Source organism: Telopea speciosissima, chromosome 7 (genome assembly GCF_018873765.1).
Source record: "Telopea speciosissima isolate NSW1024214 ecotype Mountain lineage chromosome 7, Tspe_v1, whole genome shotgun sequence".
Taxonomy (NCBI): Eukaryota; Viridiplantae; Streptophyta; class Magnoliopsida; order Proteales; family Proteaceae; genus Telopea; species Telopea speciosissima.
The window spans coordinates 30,918,339-30,935,259 of NC_057922.1; the positions used below are offsets into that span (position 1 = coordinate 30,918,339).

The 16,921-nt window shown below is 45.4% G+C and overlaps 3 protein-coding genes across 3 annotated transcripts; 1 reads left to right on the top strand and 2 right to left on the bottom strand.

Annotated features, from left to right (window-relative positions):
• Positions 1-5,084: 5,084 nt before the first annotated feature.
• Positions 5,085-6,155, bottom strand: LOC122668444. Its single transcript, XM_043865009.1, has one exon. It carries the CDS (start codon positions 6,153-6,155, stop codon positions 5,085-5,087), a length of 1,071 nt encoding a protein of 356 aa, XP_043720944.1.
• A 3,267-nt stretch (positions 6,156-9,422) lies between these two features.
• On the top strand, positions 9,423-10,438 carry LOC122668446 (phosphoglycerate mutase-like protein AT74). The gene is made up of 2 exons (XM_043865010.1): positions 9,423-9,888; positions 9,990-10,438. The coding sequence occupies exons 1-2, from the start codon at positions 9,447-9,449 to the stop codon at positions 10,436-10,438; spliced, it is 891 nt and encodes a 296-aa protein (XP_043720945.1). The 5' UTR covers positions 9,423-9,446.
• Positions 10,439-11,385: 947 nt separating this feature from the next.
• Positions 11,386-15,366, bottom strand: LOC122668129 (peptide methionine sulfoxide reductase B5). Its single transcript, XM_043864707.1, has 3 exons — positions 15,214-15,366; positions 11,873-12,029; positions 11,386-11,773 (listed from the first exon to the last, which is right to left on the bottom strand). Exons 1-3 carry the CDS (start codon positions 15,306-15,308, stop codon positions 11,618-11,620), a joined length of 408 nt encoding a protein of 135 aa, XP_043720642.1. The 5' UTR covers positions 15,309-15,366; the 3' UTR covers positions 11,386-11,617.
• Positions 15,367-16,921: the final 1,555 nt, after the last annotated feature.

Below are 16,921 nucleotides of genomic sequence, written 5' to 3' on the forward strand. Positions count from 1 at the left end.
GCCCTTTTGGCAGAGGCAGTATGGTATGGATCCTCTTGGTCTTTCCGAGTAGAGAATCATTGAAACTCATCTATGATAGATCTTGGAAGGACATTGGAAGGCAAGGAAGAATAGAGTGGAAGAAGAGCCAAGACATTTTCATCTTTAATAAGAAATATGTCTTCTCAGAAGAGATTATCCAAAGGGCAGAGTCTCTGTTCAGCGAATTAAAGGATATCACCAAAGGACAATTCCTGCTGCCGTCGATACAAGGAAGAGCAGAGTGGGAGCTGGCATTGTTGCTCGCAGCCATGACCACAGTTGGACTTTTGCAGTGTCAATCCCTAATTCATCTCACATCAGTTGAAGTTGCAGTGTCATTGAAAGCATAGTTCGGCATAGTTGGGTTTAATGTCCCTCCATGCGGTTGCAATTGTATGATTAAGCAAATTACAAAAATTGAATTTAAAGCAAAAGTAACATTCACTAAAATTATATTTGAAGTTTCTCTCTATATATCTAATATCTGTAACATATTTTTGCTTTTAAGATGATTCCTACAAAATAATTTCCATTGAACAAACTGTGTAGGAGGGTTCTTATATAAAAAGCCTTGATCAATCATCAAATCAACAAAGCTACCGTTCTAGACATAGGGCGGCACAAAATGACCATCGCTTCCCCATGGAATGGCAAAAATCACTAAAGGCATGGTGGTCATTTCGTGTTCTCTTTCCTAATTAAAAAAAAAAATGTAAAAATGAACAGTTCAATGACAAATCCAAGTGGTGGATGTTTCATCATAAGAGGAGGTTGTGATTAGGGGTGTAAATGAATAGTCAAAATTCATTTTAGTATCCGTTTAGCACTATCCGAATCCGTCCGAAAGCTATACGGATGCGGATACGGATAGGCTATAGTTATCCGAAAAGCTATATTTACATGTAAACGGATAAAATATCCGATCTGTATCCGTTTAGCACTATCCGAATCCGTCCGATAGCTAATCGGATGCGGATATAGCAGTATCTGAGCCGAATCCGATCCGTTTATAGCCGTAGTTGTGATTTGTATGAATAATCAATTTATTTCAAATTTATAGTAAAGTAGACCATTGTGATTTGTTTGAATCATCAATCCATTTCAAATTTATTGTGAAGTAGTCCATTGTAGGTGTTAAATTTTTGGATAACTTTTTTGTTTTTTAATAAAATTTGACAATTCCTAGATCTACTATAGTAAATTTATAAGACAAGTAGGTGTCAAACAAAGTCAAAATTACTTGTTTTGTTATTAATTTTTTTATTTAATAGATCTAGGAAATTATCCCTAAATAAAAAATCGAATAAGTAGAATTCTTAGTTGAATCAAAATCTTCCATTATGAAAAAATTTATCTGGTATGAACCATTTTGAGTGTTTAGATTAGTACATCACCATTTGGATCAGCCTATGTGGATCCTTTCTACATGTACAAGCCAGCCTACAGATCAACAGAATCTCCAAAAAAAATTTCATAACCTTAAAACTAAATCGAATCGATTTGGTTCTATTTGGTTTCTGTATTCAGTTTCATTCAATTCGTAGATGTTCTCTATAATTCGTTTTAAATTTGGTTTAAGTAGAAATAACCTACTACTGAAACCAATAAAATTTGGATAGAAATTACAAACAACCTCATAAAGATATAGTCTCACATTGTCAAATCTAGTACCTTTAAACCCTTTTTATACAATTTAAAAAGAAAATTATAATAGTTAATTTCACACAACTCAACAAAGACACATGATTGTAGAGTTTAATATGATTTAGGTTCAATTTAATTTATACGTGTTATACTTTATTCAGTGTAAATCGATTAAAACAAATGATTTTCAGTCTAAAACCAAAGCCAAATTGAATAAAGTTTCACTTTTCAAAACTAAAATTGATCGAATTCGATTAATTCGATTTTAGATGATGTTGCGTGTGAAAATCTCCGATGCTTGGTTCGCCCACGGATGAGCCTGCAAAGACCAAGTGATGAGCACAAGAGAGCCGGTGTGGCTCCGGCCTAGGACTCTCCGATGCTAAAGTTAGATCACCAGTGCAACAGCGTAACTGCTAGTAAAAGTGAGATGATGAATGGTGCTCCATACCTGGGTATTTATAGAGTGAGGATGAGATGAGGCGGTTGGGAGAGTCTTAGTATGGTAGGAGTCCTTCTTTTGGAAGGCTCTCTCGCGTAGAGCGGAGTGGAGAGCTATTTTCGGGGTCGGACTCTTATTAAGGTAAGAGTCCATATAAATTGTGATTTCGTATTGCGCTGGGATCGTGTCTCGATTCTTATCCCGTGATTCTCGGGATGTGCTGACGTGGCCCCGCAATCCCCGGTGGGGCGCTATGGTAGCCTCTGTGGAGGAGGGCTCAGCCTAGGAGGTCGGCCTGGTAGGTCGGTCTTGGCAGTCACCTCGGCCTGGGAGGTCGGTTTGAGAGGTCGGCCTGTTAGGTCGGTCTTGGCAGTCAGCTTGGCCTAGGATGTCCTGTGTATGCTCGGTCAGGAGTTTATGGCTGACTTGTGTGAGCTCGCCCTTAGCCCCAGCTGACTTGTGTGAGCTCGGCCTCGGCTTCTACCTCAGTGCTCGGCCTCGGCTTCGGCTTCAGTGCTCGGTCTCGGCCTCTGCTTTAGTGCTCGGCCTCGGCTTCGGTCTCAGTGCTCGGCCTCGGCCCCGGCTGACTTGTGCGAGCTCAGCCTCGGCCTCGGCTTCAGTGCTCGGCCTCGGCTTTAGTGCTCGGCCTCGGCTTTAGTGCTCGGTCTCGACCTCGGCTTCAATGCTCGGCCTCATATTCAGTGCTCGGCCTCGGCCTCGGCTTCAGTGCTCGACCTCATCTTCGGCTTCAGTGCTCGGCCTCGGCTTCGGTCTCAGTGCTCGGCCTCATCTTCGACTTCAGTGCTCGGCCTTGGCTTCGGTCTCAGTGCTCGGCCTCGGCCTCGGTTTCAGTGTTCGATCTCGGCCTCGGCTTCAATGCTCGGCCTCGGCTTCAGTGCTTCAGTTCCAGTACGTTTACGTGGTAGCTTTTGGTTGGTTGGGGGATTTTATGACACATCACAGGCCCCCCCACTCATCAAGGCTCGGCTCGTCCTTGATGAGTGTCATCTTTCGGTCCGCTTAACGGTTCTGTTCCGAGGCTAAGTCCGAGCTCTTTTCCTTTGGCGATTTGACGTTGTACTGTCTATCAGTTGGGGTGTCTGTGCCACAGTACTCGGCGTAATGATGATGCTCGGGATTTTGAACCGTCTTTTGATTTGGATCGTTGAATCACGCTGAACTCTTCCTCTTCTTTTTTTTTTTCTTTTTGATATGTACAGGGCCGAGCTGCCTCTTTATGTACTGTGCCGAGCAGTTGGCTCTTTAATCAATGAAAATTTCTTTTCTCAAAATTTGTCTAACTGTTTTAGCTTGGCAATTTTAGCCTTCTTTTCCTTGTGTATATTGTTCCATTTGATGTTGTGGCCGAGCAGCCTCCATAGTTGAGCGTAATGCCTTAGCTTAGTTTTAGACTTTGTTCAGCTCGGCCATGGGAAGAGTTTGCTCTTGTTGGTTCAGACGTCGGCCAGTCTTTGTGGGCTGGTCTTATGACTTGATTGCCGATCTATGAGGGTCGGTCTTTGAGGTCGGCCAGGTCTATGAGGACCGGTCTTACGACTTGGTTGCCGACCTATGAGGGTCGGTCTTAGAGGTCGGCCAGGTCTATGAGGACCGGTCTTACGACTTGGTTGCCGACCTATGAGGGTCGGTCTTTGAGGTCGGTCAGGTCTATGAGGACCGGTCTTACGACTTGGTTATCGACGACTTGGTTACCTTTCACCCTATAAGGGTCGGTTTTTGAGGTCGGCCAGGTCTATGAGGACCGGTCTTACGACTTGGTTGTCATCCATCCTTTGAGTGTCGGTCTTTGAGGTCGACCAGGTCTATCAGGACCCGTCTTACGACTTGGTTGCCGATGACTTGGTTGTTGTCCGTCCTATGAGTGTCGGTCTTTAAGGTCGGCCAGGTTTATGAGGACCGGTCTTACGACTTGGTTGTCGCTGACTTGGTTGTTGTCCGTCCTATGAGTGTCGGTCTTTAAGGTCGGCCAGGTCTATGAGGATCGGTCTTACGACTTGGTCCGCCCTACGTGTTGCAAGTACGCTAAGCAAGTGGAGAAAAGACTTTATTTCATTGAATCAAGAATGTCGAGGCCGAAGCCGAATACATAAATGCTTGTCATGAGCTGTGCCGAGCAGAATACTTAACAAAATTACTGAAAAAATTTCTTCAAATTTTCTGAGTTCCAAGGCCCAGGTACCGTCTTTGTTGGGTCTTCGTCACTAAGGGAGAACGGGATGAGGTCTTCCACGGGCCTTCTGCGCCTTTTGGTGAGCTCATCCCGCTAGTCTTCAGGGAGGTGCTCAACGCACATAGCCATTCCTCGGACATTTCCTTTGTTTTGCTTTACAAAGGTGGCGTAGCACTCTTGAGCTCTCTTTTTATCACCTCGGATTTCTCCGATGCGGTTCTCTGTGGGGAATTTCATCTTCAAGTGTATTGGCGAGATGATAGCTTGGAGGGCGGTGACCGATGGGCGACCAAGTATGGCATTGAAGGCCACCACCGACCGTACCACCATGAACTTGACTTGGATCGTCGATTGGTATGGAGCTTGCCCGAACGTGACCAGGAGCTCTATCGACCCCTTGATCGTGGCGGCGGCCCTCGAGAATCCATGGAGTAAGGTGGCTTCTGGTTTGAGCGCCTCATCCCCGAAGCCGAACTGTCGATACACGTCCAGCGACATAAGATCCACGGATGCTCCTGTATCGATCAATACCCGTTGAATGGGTCTCCTCGCTATTTCTACCTGTACCACCAAAGCATCATCGTGAGGTAAACTTATACCTTCGAGGTCGGCCTCAGAGAAGGAGATCGTCGCCTTCGGCCTTTTGCTCAGCATCTCCACCACTTTGACGAATCGTGCATTCGCCTTGGCTTTTCGGGTGGATTCATGTCCGGGCCCTCCGAGGATGGTGTATATGGGAGCTCCTTTCTCATTGCTCGGCCCGGATCTGTCATCCTTCTTTTCGGCTCAGACCTTGTCCGTTTCGCGCTCGGTCCTCAGGCTCTTAGACCTCGGCTCGGGCTTCCTTTGATCGTGGTCTTCGGGTCGTCGACTTCCATGTTCTTCTCGGCTCCCCTTGATGTATCGCTTCAAGTGCCCAGCTCTGATAAGCTCTTCGATTTCTCGTTTCAGCTGGTAGCACTCCTCAGTGTCGTGGCCTTCGTCCTTGTGGAATAGGCAGTACTTGTTGGGGTTTCGGGATGACCCGGCTTGCATCGGTCGAGGTCGGCGTATGTACCCATCGTCTTGAATTTGCATCAAAATTTCCTTTCGCGACCTGTTTAAGGGAGTGTACTCGGGACTCTGAGCTCGGTCTGAGCTCTCGGCTCTGCGATCAGTCTTGGTCCGCTTTTCATCCCTTCGGTCATCGGTCGCTGACCTTTTATTCTCTCCCTCGTTTTCATTCCCCTTGCGTGCTTGGAGAACGTCTTCCATGTTTGCAAACTCGTTACACCTGTTAAGGAGCTCGGCCATACTTTTGGTCGGCTTTCGAGCCAAGTCCTTGATCAGGTCTTCATGTGTAAGTCCATTGCTCATTGCGGTGTGAGCTGTGGCCTCATCCAGGTCTCTAACATCCAAGGATTCTTTATTGAACCGGGAGACGTATGATCGGATCGACTCGTTCAACCTCTGTTTCACACTGAGGAGGTTCATCGTCGTCTTCTTATGCTTCATGCTACTTTGGAAATGCGTGACGAAGGCTCGGTAAAGTTGGGCAAAGCTTGTAATAGAGTTCGGCGGTAGCCATGAGAACCAAGAAGTTGCCGCACCCTTTAGGGACGAGGGGAAAGCTCGGCAAGAAACAATCTCAGTCCCGCCGTACATGGTCATCATTGCGTTGAAGTAGTTGATGTGGTCGGTCGGGTCGGTAGTCCCATCATACCGGTCAAAGGGAGGTGGTTTGAACCCTACTGGAAGCAATGCTGTCATGATCTCAGGCTGATAGGGGTGACGCCCGACCAGTGAGTAGGCATCCGGAGTTGCTTGTTTCTTAAGCCCTTCAACTTGCTCGGTCAGCTCCCTTAGCTTTTTCTCCATTTCAGACTCTGGAGCTCGGCCATTTTGTTCCTCAGCTCGGATGGGGTCTTGCGCTTTTTCCTGCTGAAGTAGGCCGTTATGGTCGGCCAGCTCATCCTGATGAGGTCGGCCAACCTGATCCTCTCACTCGTGTTGACGAGGCCGACCATTATGGTCGGCTCGGCCAACATCACTTCGCCTAGTGCGCCCGTCATCTCTGTGGTCAGACTCATGTGGGCTCCTTTGTCCATCTCTCCGGCGAAGTGGGCTTCGTCGCCGAGGGCTATGGCGAGAATCCTCTTCTTCCCTTATAGCGCGTCGTACTCGGGGCTCTTCACGTCGGTCTTGGTGTCTCCTCTGTCCTTCACCGTCACCAAGTCGTCCAGAAAAGATCAATCTCCGCGTAGCTGACCCTGCTGGCTCGATGGCCTCTGCGGCCCTCGGGCTTCGACGATGTCCTCGCTCATCTCGCCGATTACTCCCACTTAGTCGTGGAGGTGGAGTTCTTCGGCCTCGGGGATGGGATGACGCGGCTCGGCTAAGCTCGGCCCTCTGTCGATCACAGTGCTATCGTGGATCTTCTATTTCACGTGCAGGTGCCCGCGGGGACACGACCGATGGCTGACCCATTAGCCCGCCCTGAGCCATCTGGGTCATGAAGGTGTGCAACATCTCGTTAGTTTGAAGCATCTGCAATTGCAAATCCATGACCTGTCGATTATTCGTCGGCCCTTCAGGATCCAAACTCTCTGGCAAAAGTGGTGGCGGCGGCAAGTTCAACCCATTCTGCTCGGCCTGAGTTTGGTCTACCGCCGCCGCGTCCAGTACACTTTCCCCATTGCCCCCGTTCACTAGTGGAGTGGGATTGACAGCGGTACCAGCATTGCGCGAAGCACCTCCCCCTCGTGGGGGTCTTCCTGTCGCCCCTTGCCGCGACGTCTCCGGGGGTGGCGATTGTCTCGCCTGCCTATTAGGTTGCAAGTCATCTCCTCGAGAGGTTGAGTCATGTTGACCTGATCTCGTGTGCACCATTGTTGCTGCTCTTGAGGTTGGTAGAAACGACAACGACTTGCTGATGTCGTTCCCACAGACGGCGCCAAATCTGTTGCGTGTGAAAATCTCCGATGCTTGGTTCGCCCACGGATGAGCTTGCAAAGACCAAGTGATGCGCACAAGAGAGCCGGTGTGGCTCCGGCCTAGGACTCTCCAATGCTAAAGTTAGATCACCAGTGCAACAGCGTAACTGCTAGTAAAAGTGAGATGATGAATGGTGCTCCATACCTGGGTATTTATAGAGTGAGGATGAGATGAGGCGGTTGGGAGAGTCCTAGTATGGTAGGAGTCCTTCTTTTGGAAGGCTCTCTCGCGTAGAGCGGAGTGGAGAGCTATTTTCGGGGTCGGACTCTTATTAAGGTAAGAGTCCATGTAAATTGTGATTTCGTATTGCGTTGGGATCGTGTCTCGATCCTTATCCCGTGATTCTCGGGATGTGCTGACGTGGCCCCGCGATCCCCGGTGGGGCGCTATGGTAGCCTCTGTGGAAGAGGGCTCAGCCTAGGAGGTCGACCTGGTAGGTCGGTCTTGGCAGTCACCTCGGCCTGGGAGGTCGGTTTGAGAGGTCGGCCTGAGAGGTCGGCCTGGGAGGTCGGCCTAGGAGGTCGGCCTGTTAGGTCGGTCTCGGCAGTCAGCTCGGCCTAGGATGTCCTGTGTATGCTCGGTCAGGAGTTTATGACTGACTTGTGTGAGCTCGGCCTTAGCCCCAGCTGACTTGTGTGAGCTCGGCCTCGGCTTCGGCTTCAGTGCTCGGTCTTGGCCTCGGCTTCAGTGCTCGGCCTTGGCCTCGGTCTCAGTGCTCGGCCTCGGCCCCGACTGACTTGTGCGAGCTCGGCCTTGGCCTCGGCTTTAGTGCTCGGCCTCGACTTTAGTGCTCGGCCTCGGCTTTAGTGCTCGGTCTCAGCCTCGGCTTCAATGCTCGGCCTCGGCCTCGGCTTCAGTGCTCGGCCTCATCTTCGGCTTCAGTGCTCGGCCTCGGCTTCGGTCTCAGTGCTCGGCCTCGGCTTCAGTGTTCGATCTCGGCCTCGGCTTCAATGCTCAGCCTCGGCTTCAGTGCTTGGCCTCGGCCTCGGATTCAGTTCCAGTACGTTTACGTGGTAGCTTTTGGTTGGTTGGGGGATTTTATGACACATCAGATGACAAGTTTTGGTTCAGATTTTTTTTCTTGTTCTAAATGAAATCCAATAATGTTATTCGTGGTAGTCTGAGTTGGTTTACTTTTGAACAAGGATTTTTTTTTTCCGGTTAAATACGCGTACCCCCTGTAATGCACCCAATATTCCTCATACCCCCTAAGCTTCTGATAAGTTCACGTACCACCCCTGCTTTACCCCCCTAATGCCATTTAAGTCCACACCAGGTATTAAATGCTAAAAGATGACCGAACTATCATTTCTTCTATCTCTTCTAAAATTTGAAAAGACCTAATTGCCCTGACCTATTTGCTAAAATTTGAAAAGATCAAAATGCCCTCATCTTCCCCAAATCATCATCTTCTTTTACATACCCACCACCACTACCACCGCCACCACCACCGCCACCGCCACCATCACCATCCCACCGTGAAGCCCCCACCTCACTGTCTCTCCTCCCCTCCTCTACTTCCTCCACCTCTCGTAGCCGCTCATCACTCCAAGTTGCATCATCTCTGTCCTCTCCTCGCTTTGAGCTGAGAGATGTTCATGGACCTAGCCTTCCCGAGAGCACTTCTGACGAATCAAAAAGACCTTTTTTTTTCAACTTGTATTAATTCTTTGGGAAAGAGAATGCCACTCCATCGCACAGTGCATACAGCCTGACATAGGGGCACGCAACGCGCAAAATGATTGTTGCACCCCAAAAATGATCACGGTGCAACAATCATTTTGCACGTACCCCTATGTCGGGGGCACAAAAGCGGGCTTGATCAGGGGCGTTATTTCTCCTTAATTTTTTTTTAAATCCTTAGCTTAAATAACTTACGGCTTCTGATTTCACCACTTTGATGACAAGAAATTACACCCATGAAACATTAAGACCGACCCATTGACTTCAAAATGAGATTGAATTTTTTTTTTTTTTTTTTTTGGGTAACAAAATGAGCTTTGGATAACGTTTAAGATCCACACATTGACCTAAAAAATAACCTTTTGAGTTTTTCTATGGGCAATCATATCTCTTGGAAACTAAAATTAAGTTGCAAGTTGCAACACTTCTATAACAAGTAACAACCAGCTTTTCCCTGTATACAACAAATAGAGAGAGAGGGAGAGCGAGACGATGGGGCATCATATTCTGCCCAAGAGAATAATCCTAGTGAGACACGGAGAGAGCCAAGGCAACCAGACCGACACCGCCTACGCCACCACCCCAGACAGCCAGATCCCACTCACCCCTCTTGGCATCGAACAGGCCCGCCGCGCCGGCAAAAGCATCCATCGCGTTGTCTCCGACGATGGCCTTTCCCACAACTGGAAGGTCTATTTCTACGTATCACCCTACCAACGGGCCCGCTCCACCCTCCGCGAGATCGGCAGATCCTTCCCCAAGGATCGAATTCTTGGGGTCCGGGAGGAATGCAGGATCAGGGAACAGGATTTCGGAAACTTCCAGGAGGCAGAGCTGATGAAGGCCAACAAATCAGATCGCTTGAGGTTCGGCCGCTTCTTCTTCCGCTTTCCACAGGGAGAATCCGCTGCCGATGTCTTCGACCGTCTCTCCAGTATGTCAATCTTTTCTTCAGTTCTTCAATCGTAGAACGAATGCGGAAGGTGATTTTGTTTTTTAAATTTAACCCCCTTGTTCGGTATCCGTACTTGGTAGGTTTCTTAGAGTCGTTGTGGAGGGACATAGACATGAAGAGGCTTGTCCACAATCAAGTATGCGATGATGAGATAAACCTGGTCATCGTATCGCATGGGCTGGCGTTGCGGGTGTTCCTAATGAAGTGGTTCAAGTGGACGGCGGAGCAATTCGAGCTTCTATACAATCTGGACAACTGCGAATGCCGGGTCATTCAACTGGGTGCCGGTGGAAAGTACAGCCTCGCCATACATCACTCCGAGAAGGAGCTCGTCAAATGGGGATTTTCTCCCGAGATGATCGCCGACCAGAAGTGGCGCGCCAACGCCAATAAGGGGGACTGGAACGACAAGTACCTTGACACCTTCTTCGATCATCTTCCTTGTGACTCCTCATCCTCCGACTCTGACGACAATGATTATGTACCCTGCGACCAAGATGGAGAAATGGAAAACAACACCCATGACTGAACATCCTTTTCTTAAACCCTAGTTATATCAATCTATTGATTGATTGTAGTTTGCAACTTTTTCTAGGTTAGAATTTGAGGTCTGAGAGAAGTATCTATATGGGGTTTTATAACTTTGAACCTCAAAGTCTCAGGTGTTTGGACTTTCGGATTGTAAATTACTTCCTCACTGTCTGCGGCAGAACATGGAAATTGAAAACTATAGAAGGATCATCATCCCTGTGGGGGACTGTGGAAGCACTCTATTTCATCTTATACGTATCTTATTAGTTTCGGATGGATTTGAATTCTTCTAAACGGATACAAACGCAGATCGAATATGAAATTTTGAGAACCGAGGCTTGAACCCAAGACCTCCCCTCCTGGTAGGTTGGTTTTTTACATTCCACACTTCTTCTAGTGCAGTTGTTCTCAAAATGCCCGCAGTATGACTATTGCAGTATCAATCCCCATTCATCTCACATCAGTTGAAGTTGCATCGTCATTGAAAGCATATTTCGGCATGGTTGGGTTTAAAGAATCCCAGTGTATGAGTATAATCAGATTACGCAAAGCACAAAAACTAACATCCACAGAAGTTAGAGCGGAAGTTTTCTCAATACATATCTTCTATATTTGCTTTTAAGATGATTCCTACAAAATATTTTCCATTGAACAAACTGAGAAGAGGGTTAACTTATAAGAGCCTTGATCAATCAATCAATCAAGTTTAGTCTTGAATCAATTGAGAGTGCCATACCTTGATCCCGTACTCCCGTTACCTTGCATCCTTCAATCAAATCCTTAGTTTTCCATAGTTTTGTTTAAGATATCCGTGCATCAGAAGGGAATGCTATACAAACCCAGATGGAAAGGAAGGAGACGCATGGAGCAGGTAGAACATGGGATGAGAGGCAGATCAAGTGGTAAGTCATATGCTGAACCAAAAGCCATACCAAAGGTGACAAGGTTCCATAAACCCATGACTTATGAATTAGAAAGAAAACATCATAACTCAGGATCCCTTGACATTCATTGTGCTCATCAAGATACCTAAAGCATTTATTTTATTGAAATTTCACATCACATCACACCACACTACACCACACCAGTTTTTATTTGAATCATGTGCATATAGAAACCATATGTTCTAGGGTTGGCATTATTTTTCTTCATTTAAGAAGAATCATCACAATTATCTTCATTGGGATGATGCTGGAACAAACTTGATTGAGATGCTGTTAACACAATGGCGTTCATCAGTTGGTGTTTGGAAACCCTCGCCTTTAAATACATGACCAAGGTGCCCACCACAAGCTGCACATGTAATTTCAACTCTTCTCCCATCTGGGTCAGGCTGAAAATATTTACACAAATTATGATGTTAAAAATGTTGCTCCCCAAAGAAAAAAAGTTTTAAGGTACTAAAAATAAAATCAACAAGAGTGATGCTCACAGTGCGATTTATGGCTCCAGGGAGACCCTCATAGAAAGCTGGCCAGCCACAGCCTGAATTAAATTTCGTAGTGGATCTATAGAGGGGTGTCCCACAACCTGCACAGTTATAGTCCCCCCCACCATAAAACTTGTCATATTCACCAGTGCCCGGGCGCCTGCATATCATTAAACTATCAGTGTAATTACAAGAACCAAACCAGATCAAAAGTCAAAGAAGATTTTGTCAAGCCACCATGAATGAGCTACACTTCTGTACATCTTCATCGAAGAAATATGCAAATTGCTGCATGAAATTATATCTGTAACAAGGACCCACCATGAAGTGAGATCAGCTGACTTGGTTAATTAGGGAATCAGAGATAACTTGGATTAAGTTCTTGACCATACATATGCACACACCTGTGTGCATACCAATGGCTCGATTCTTAGAAACGAATAGCTTAATGCTACATAAATTTTTAGAATTTCTTTGGGAGATGCAACTAAATGGCCTAAGGTTTAGTTACACAGCATATCAACCACCAGTATTAGCTGGAACAACATTCCTAGAGGGACTGTCATAAATTCTAAAGATGACTCTTGAAAATAATACTGAAGAGGATATGAAATAATGTGGTAATGGCTGTTAAAAGCATGGAGGTTGATAAAGGTTCATATATCCCTTTCCCGTTATTTATCCTATAACGTAACATCTATTGACAATTACCTGTGTAACGACCACAATACAACTATAAAAACAGTTCTGAAACTTTATAACAAAAAGAGAGAGAAGGAGTGGGTGGAAGAAACCATGAATGCATGAAGAAATAAACAAATAGACATTATAAAATAAAATAAAACTTTAGAAATATCTAGATTGTGCTGCAAAACAGGACATTGGGACATATGCCAATGGTGCGCATCGGAGAGATACACATATAAAGGGATCTACCACTCTACACATACTTCACAGATCACCCCACAGGAGAATCCAGGAATATCGGACCTTCATGGATAGCAAGACTGCTCATAGGCTGTCTGGGTCAGTTCTACTGGCTTTCTTGAGCAATTGTTGTTGGTAACTTTGTGCCAAGCACCTTGTTACCCAACCAAGACTTGGACATCTCTGAGGAGCTAGAGAGCAGTGTTTGTGGGTGAATCCACTATCGGATAGTCCATATCATCCTCGGAACACATCTCATTACAATTGGTACAAAGTTCTCAAGGAGATTAATGGACTGGACTGATGCAAGTTGATAGAGATTTGGTGTTGGAACACCTGGTTCTGACCATTTTTGAGCTTTGGATCAATCAAATATGCCATTCTGCTGTCCAAATACCTCAGGGCATTAATTATTGAGTTCTTCCTTCTAAACCCAGCCTTTGTCTCTAATTTAACCTTATTTTAGCTACAAGAATACATATCTATTGATCAAATTACACACCAAAATTATTTTCACTAATCGCCAAATTGTGGTTTATTTTCTTCCTCTGTTCCCTATTTTCTGGTCTCCGGCACCTCCTAGTTGAGTGAGCCAATGTTGCCAAGGAACCATCAGTCTTAAAAATATTTGCCTTGGAACCTGGAATCCACATCCAAAACTCTTGTAGATCACAAACTTAGGATCCCAATATGCTTCCCCATGTAATAGTACTATACAACAACCCCCCTAGGGGGCCAGCTCCCGGGAAACCTTCAAAAGGGGGTCAATAGGATAATTCCCCACATACAAATTGGTTCTGTTTATCCCTTCGCTTGCGAGCTCATCTGAAAGACAACAAGAGATTTAGCTGACCTCAAAGAGAGAGAGAGAGAGAGAGAGAGAGAGAGAGAGAGAGAGAGAGAGAGAGAGCAAAGTTTCCTTGCACAAATAATTACCGGGGTTTCCTAATCAGGTGGAGGTATATTCATAGGATTTGTATTTAGGTACTTGACCGATACACCAAAAACTCCAAAGCTGATGGAACGCATTAAATCAAGCTCTTTAACCTATCCCATACTAGGCTGGCCCAATCTAGCACCCATACACTAAAGTGGGCCCCATTAGGCACATAACAGACCACCACGCTTCCGCGTCCATCGTCCTCGGTGGCTTTCACTCTAGGCAGCTTTCACTCTGGCGGTAGGTAGTCCTTTCCAAGCGGCTTCACTCTGCCTCAAGGTTTTTGTCTAGCGGTAGGTAACCCTTTCTTGACAGCTTTCACTCTACTCCAAGTAGCCCTCTCCTAGGTAGCCCTTTCCGTGACTCGAACCTATGATGTAGTGCCCAGCTCTGATACCAAATGTTAGGTACTTGACCGATACGCCAAAAGCTCTGAAGCTGATGGAACGCGTTAAATCAAGCCCTTTAACCTATCCCATACTAGGCTGGCCCAATGTAGCACCCATACACTAGAGTGGGCCCCATTAGGCACATAACAATCTCTATAGCTACTATTTTTCTGGATGTTGTTTTATGCTTTACTAGCTTTATAACATACCTCTCAAGCATTGGACCACCTTTAACATTGTCGAAACATTAGTTTCCATCTTTCCTACTACTAACAACATTTCAACACCATTGTGACAATCATGCATACAACACAAGGCTGATCTTGAAAAATTAAGGTCATCACTATGGGGAGTGAAATCATATGAGGTCTTCTGTAAGATCAATCTGTTAGAGAAAGAAATAATTTGATCTAATATGACTAGAATGACCTCCTTAAACTCCGCTTCGGTGCTTTGTCACCTATTAACAACTTATTATTCATTTAAAACCCACATTCGTTGATCAACTTAAGATCAAAACAATGTAAGTCATAATAAGAAAATTTATATAAATTTATCTTATAAATGAAACTTCAACTAGAAAGGGAAAAGAGGAAGTACAACTTCACAAGGAAGACCTGCAAATAATTTTCGAAGCAAACATCCAGAATGTTGCAAATAAAATGTACATATCAGAATGATTGGTCCTCTACTTGGGGTTTGAGAAGGCTCCACAACAGAGATTATGGTTCGGTCAGGGGTTTTACCACTCCAATCAGGAGAAATTGCTAAATCGCACAGAGCAGTTCACTTCTGTAGGAACTAAAGTTGTCTCCGCAAACAAAGCAATTTAAGGGAACAACTGAAGGTTCACCAACAATCCAGTCAACAAGGAAATCAAACAATCAAGTCTCCCAGAAACAAAATTCACCATAAAACGAAAGATCAATTCAGATTCAAATAGAATTTCGCAGCTGACTACTTAAAAAGTCAAAAAAGCAGCAATCAGCAAATGGTATCCTAAATCCAGAAACATGAACCACGTTTTTAACCCATAAACAGGAATATCTTCTTGAACAAAACAATAGCTCAATTTCCATCCGTCTTACTCGGTTCCTTTCTGCCGCAGAATACGGAATTGCTCAGGGGAGAGAATAGCCCGCCATTCCTCCTCTGATTTCTGCACAGAGCCAGGTCCTGCCATGGCCGCTACTCCTGTTCCGACAAGAGGCACACACAAAACCTAGTCGCTGAACTGGTCAGAGATCTGGGTTTTAAGAAAAATCGTAATGGGTATCACAGAGATGATGAGATGTAGATTTCACAGGAAAATGAATGTGGCCGAGTAATCGGGTTAGAGGGGATATAGGATTGATAATTAAGATCATTAGTTGGGCACCCATCTCACCATCTCATCCATTTGCAAATTTGTTAATTTTCAACGTGGCAGCCACGCTTAACCCTTACGACTCAATGACTCATCCCACGCTGGGTATGAGTTTAACATCTAAGGTTGAAAACCTGGAGATTGACTCGGCTGAGGTGCCGAATTGAGTTAAATTCAAGCCAATTCACTGATTATTGATTCGAATTTGCAAATTTGTTAATTTTCAACGTGGCAGCCACGCTTAACCCTTACGACTCAATGACTCATCCCACGCTGGGTATGAGTTTAACATCTAAGGTTGAAAACCTGGAGATTGACTCGGCTGAGGTGCCGAATTGAGTTAAATTCCAAGCCAATTCACTGATTATTGATTCGAATTTGCAAATTTGTTAATTTTCAACGTGGCAGCCACGCTTAACCCTTACGACTCAATGACTCATCCCACGCTGGGTATGAGTTTAACATCTAAGGTTGAAAACCTGAAGATTGACTCGGCTGAGGTGCCGAATTGAGTTAAATTCCAAGCCAATTCACTGATTATTGATTCGAATTTGCAAATTTGTTAATTTTCAACGTGGCAGCCACGCTTAACCCTTACGACTCAATGACTCATCCCACGCTGGGTATGAGTTTAACATCTAAGGTTGAAAACCTGGAGATTGACTCGGCTGAGGTGCCGAATTGAGTTAAATTCCAAGCCAATTCACTGATTATTGATTCGAATTTGTTCCAAAAGGCAAGATGCAGAGGATCCAATTTGAATTTTACAGGATTTGGTACGACATAAGCATTTTAGCCAAAATGGAAGTTATGGGCACCTAAGAACCCACAATAGGGTGCGGGATCCATCTCTAACAAGTAACAAACCACATGATTATGCAAGAAGCATAATTCAATTGTACCATTAAAACCCCAATCACAAATCTCAATTTTGCCACCTAAACTTTTAGGACTAAGTTTTCCTCCATCTATAGAGCACGGTTCCCCCACCATCCTAAGGTTCACAAACCTCTTTTAGGGTTTTAGTATATTTCAAAATAATAAATATTCTCCCGACACCTTTTCCCACCCTCTTCCGCCCTGCGGTGAATGAGATCCCATTCATCGTGGTCCGTGGGTGGAGGGAAACTCGGTCCCTTTAGTGTTGAAAGTTTTCCTTCTCAAATATAAAAGGAATCTCCATATAGATTAAGTGACCCCATGATTGGACTTTTGGAATTTTGGGTCTCTACCCATTATTGACGAAGTCGAATCTACCCTCCCCTTTGGCAATATGATGGTACCGATGCTTATGGTGAGCGGATTCCTCCTTCACCATGGGTTAAAAGAAAACTCGGTCTTACTTTAATTGGAATCTAAAGAAATGATCGAAACTACAGAAAAACCTATCCTGGTCAGAGGTTAAAATTAAGACAAGTGTCGAGCTGCAA

What these genes read in the sequence shown, in the direction of transcription:
- LOC122668444 (XM_043865009.1), bottom strand. Translation starts at nt 6,155, where the DNA reads ATGGAGAAAAAGCTAAGGGAGCTGACCGAGCAAGTTGAAGGGCTTAAG.
- LOC122668446 (XM_043865010.1), top strand. Translation starts at nt 9,447, where the DNA reads ATGGGGCATCATATTCTGCCCAAGAGAATAATCCTAGTGAGACACGGA. An exon ending in TGTCTTCGACCGTCTCTCCA is followed by an intron (nt 9,889 to 9,989) that starts GTATGTCAATCT and finishes CGTACTTGGTAG; the next exon opens with GTTTCTTAGAGTCGTTGTGG.
- LOC122668129 (XM_043864707.1), bottom strand. Translation starts at nt 15,308, where the DNA reads ATGGCAGGACCTGGCTCTGTGCAGAAATCAGAGGAGGAATGGCGGGCT. An exon ending in CTGCGGCAGAAAGGAACCGA is followed by an intron (nt 12,030 to 15,213) that starts GTAAGACGGATG and finishes AATGATATGCAG; the next exon opens with GCGCCCGGGCACTGGTGAAT. An exon ending in CTGGAGCCATAAATCGCACT is followed by an intron (nt 11,774 to 11,872) that starts GTGAGCATCACT and finishes AAATATTTTCAG; the next exon opens with CCTGACCCAGATGGGAGAAG.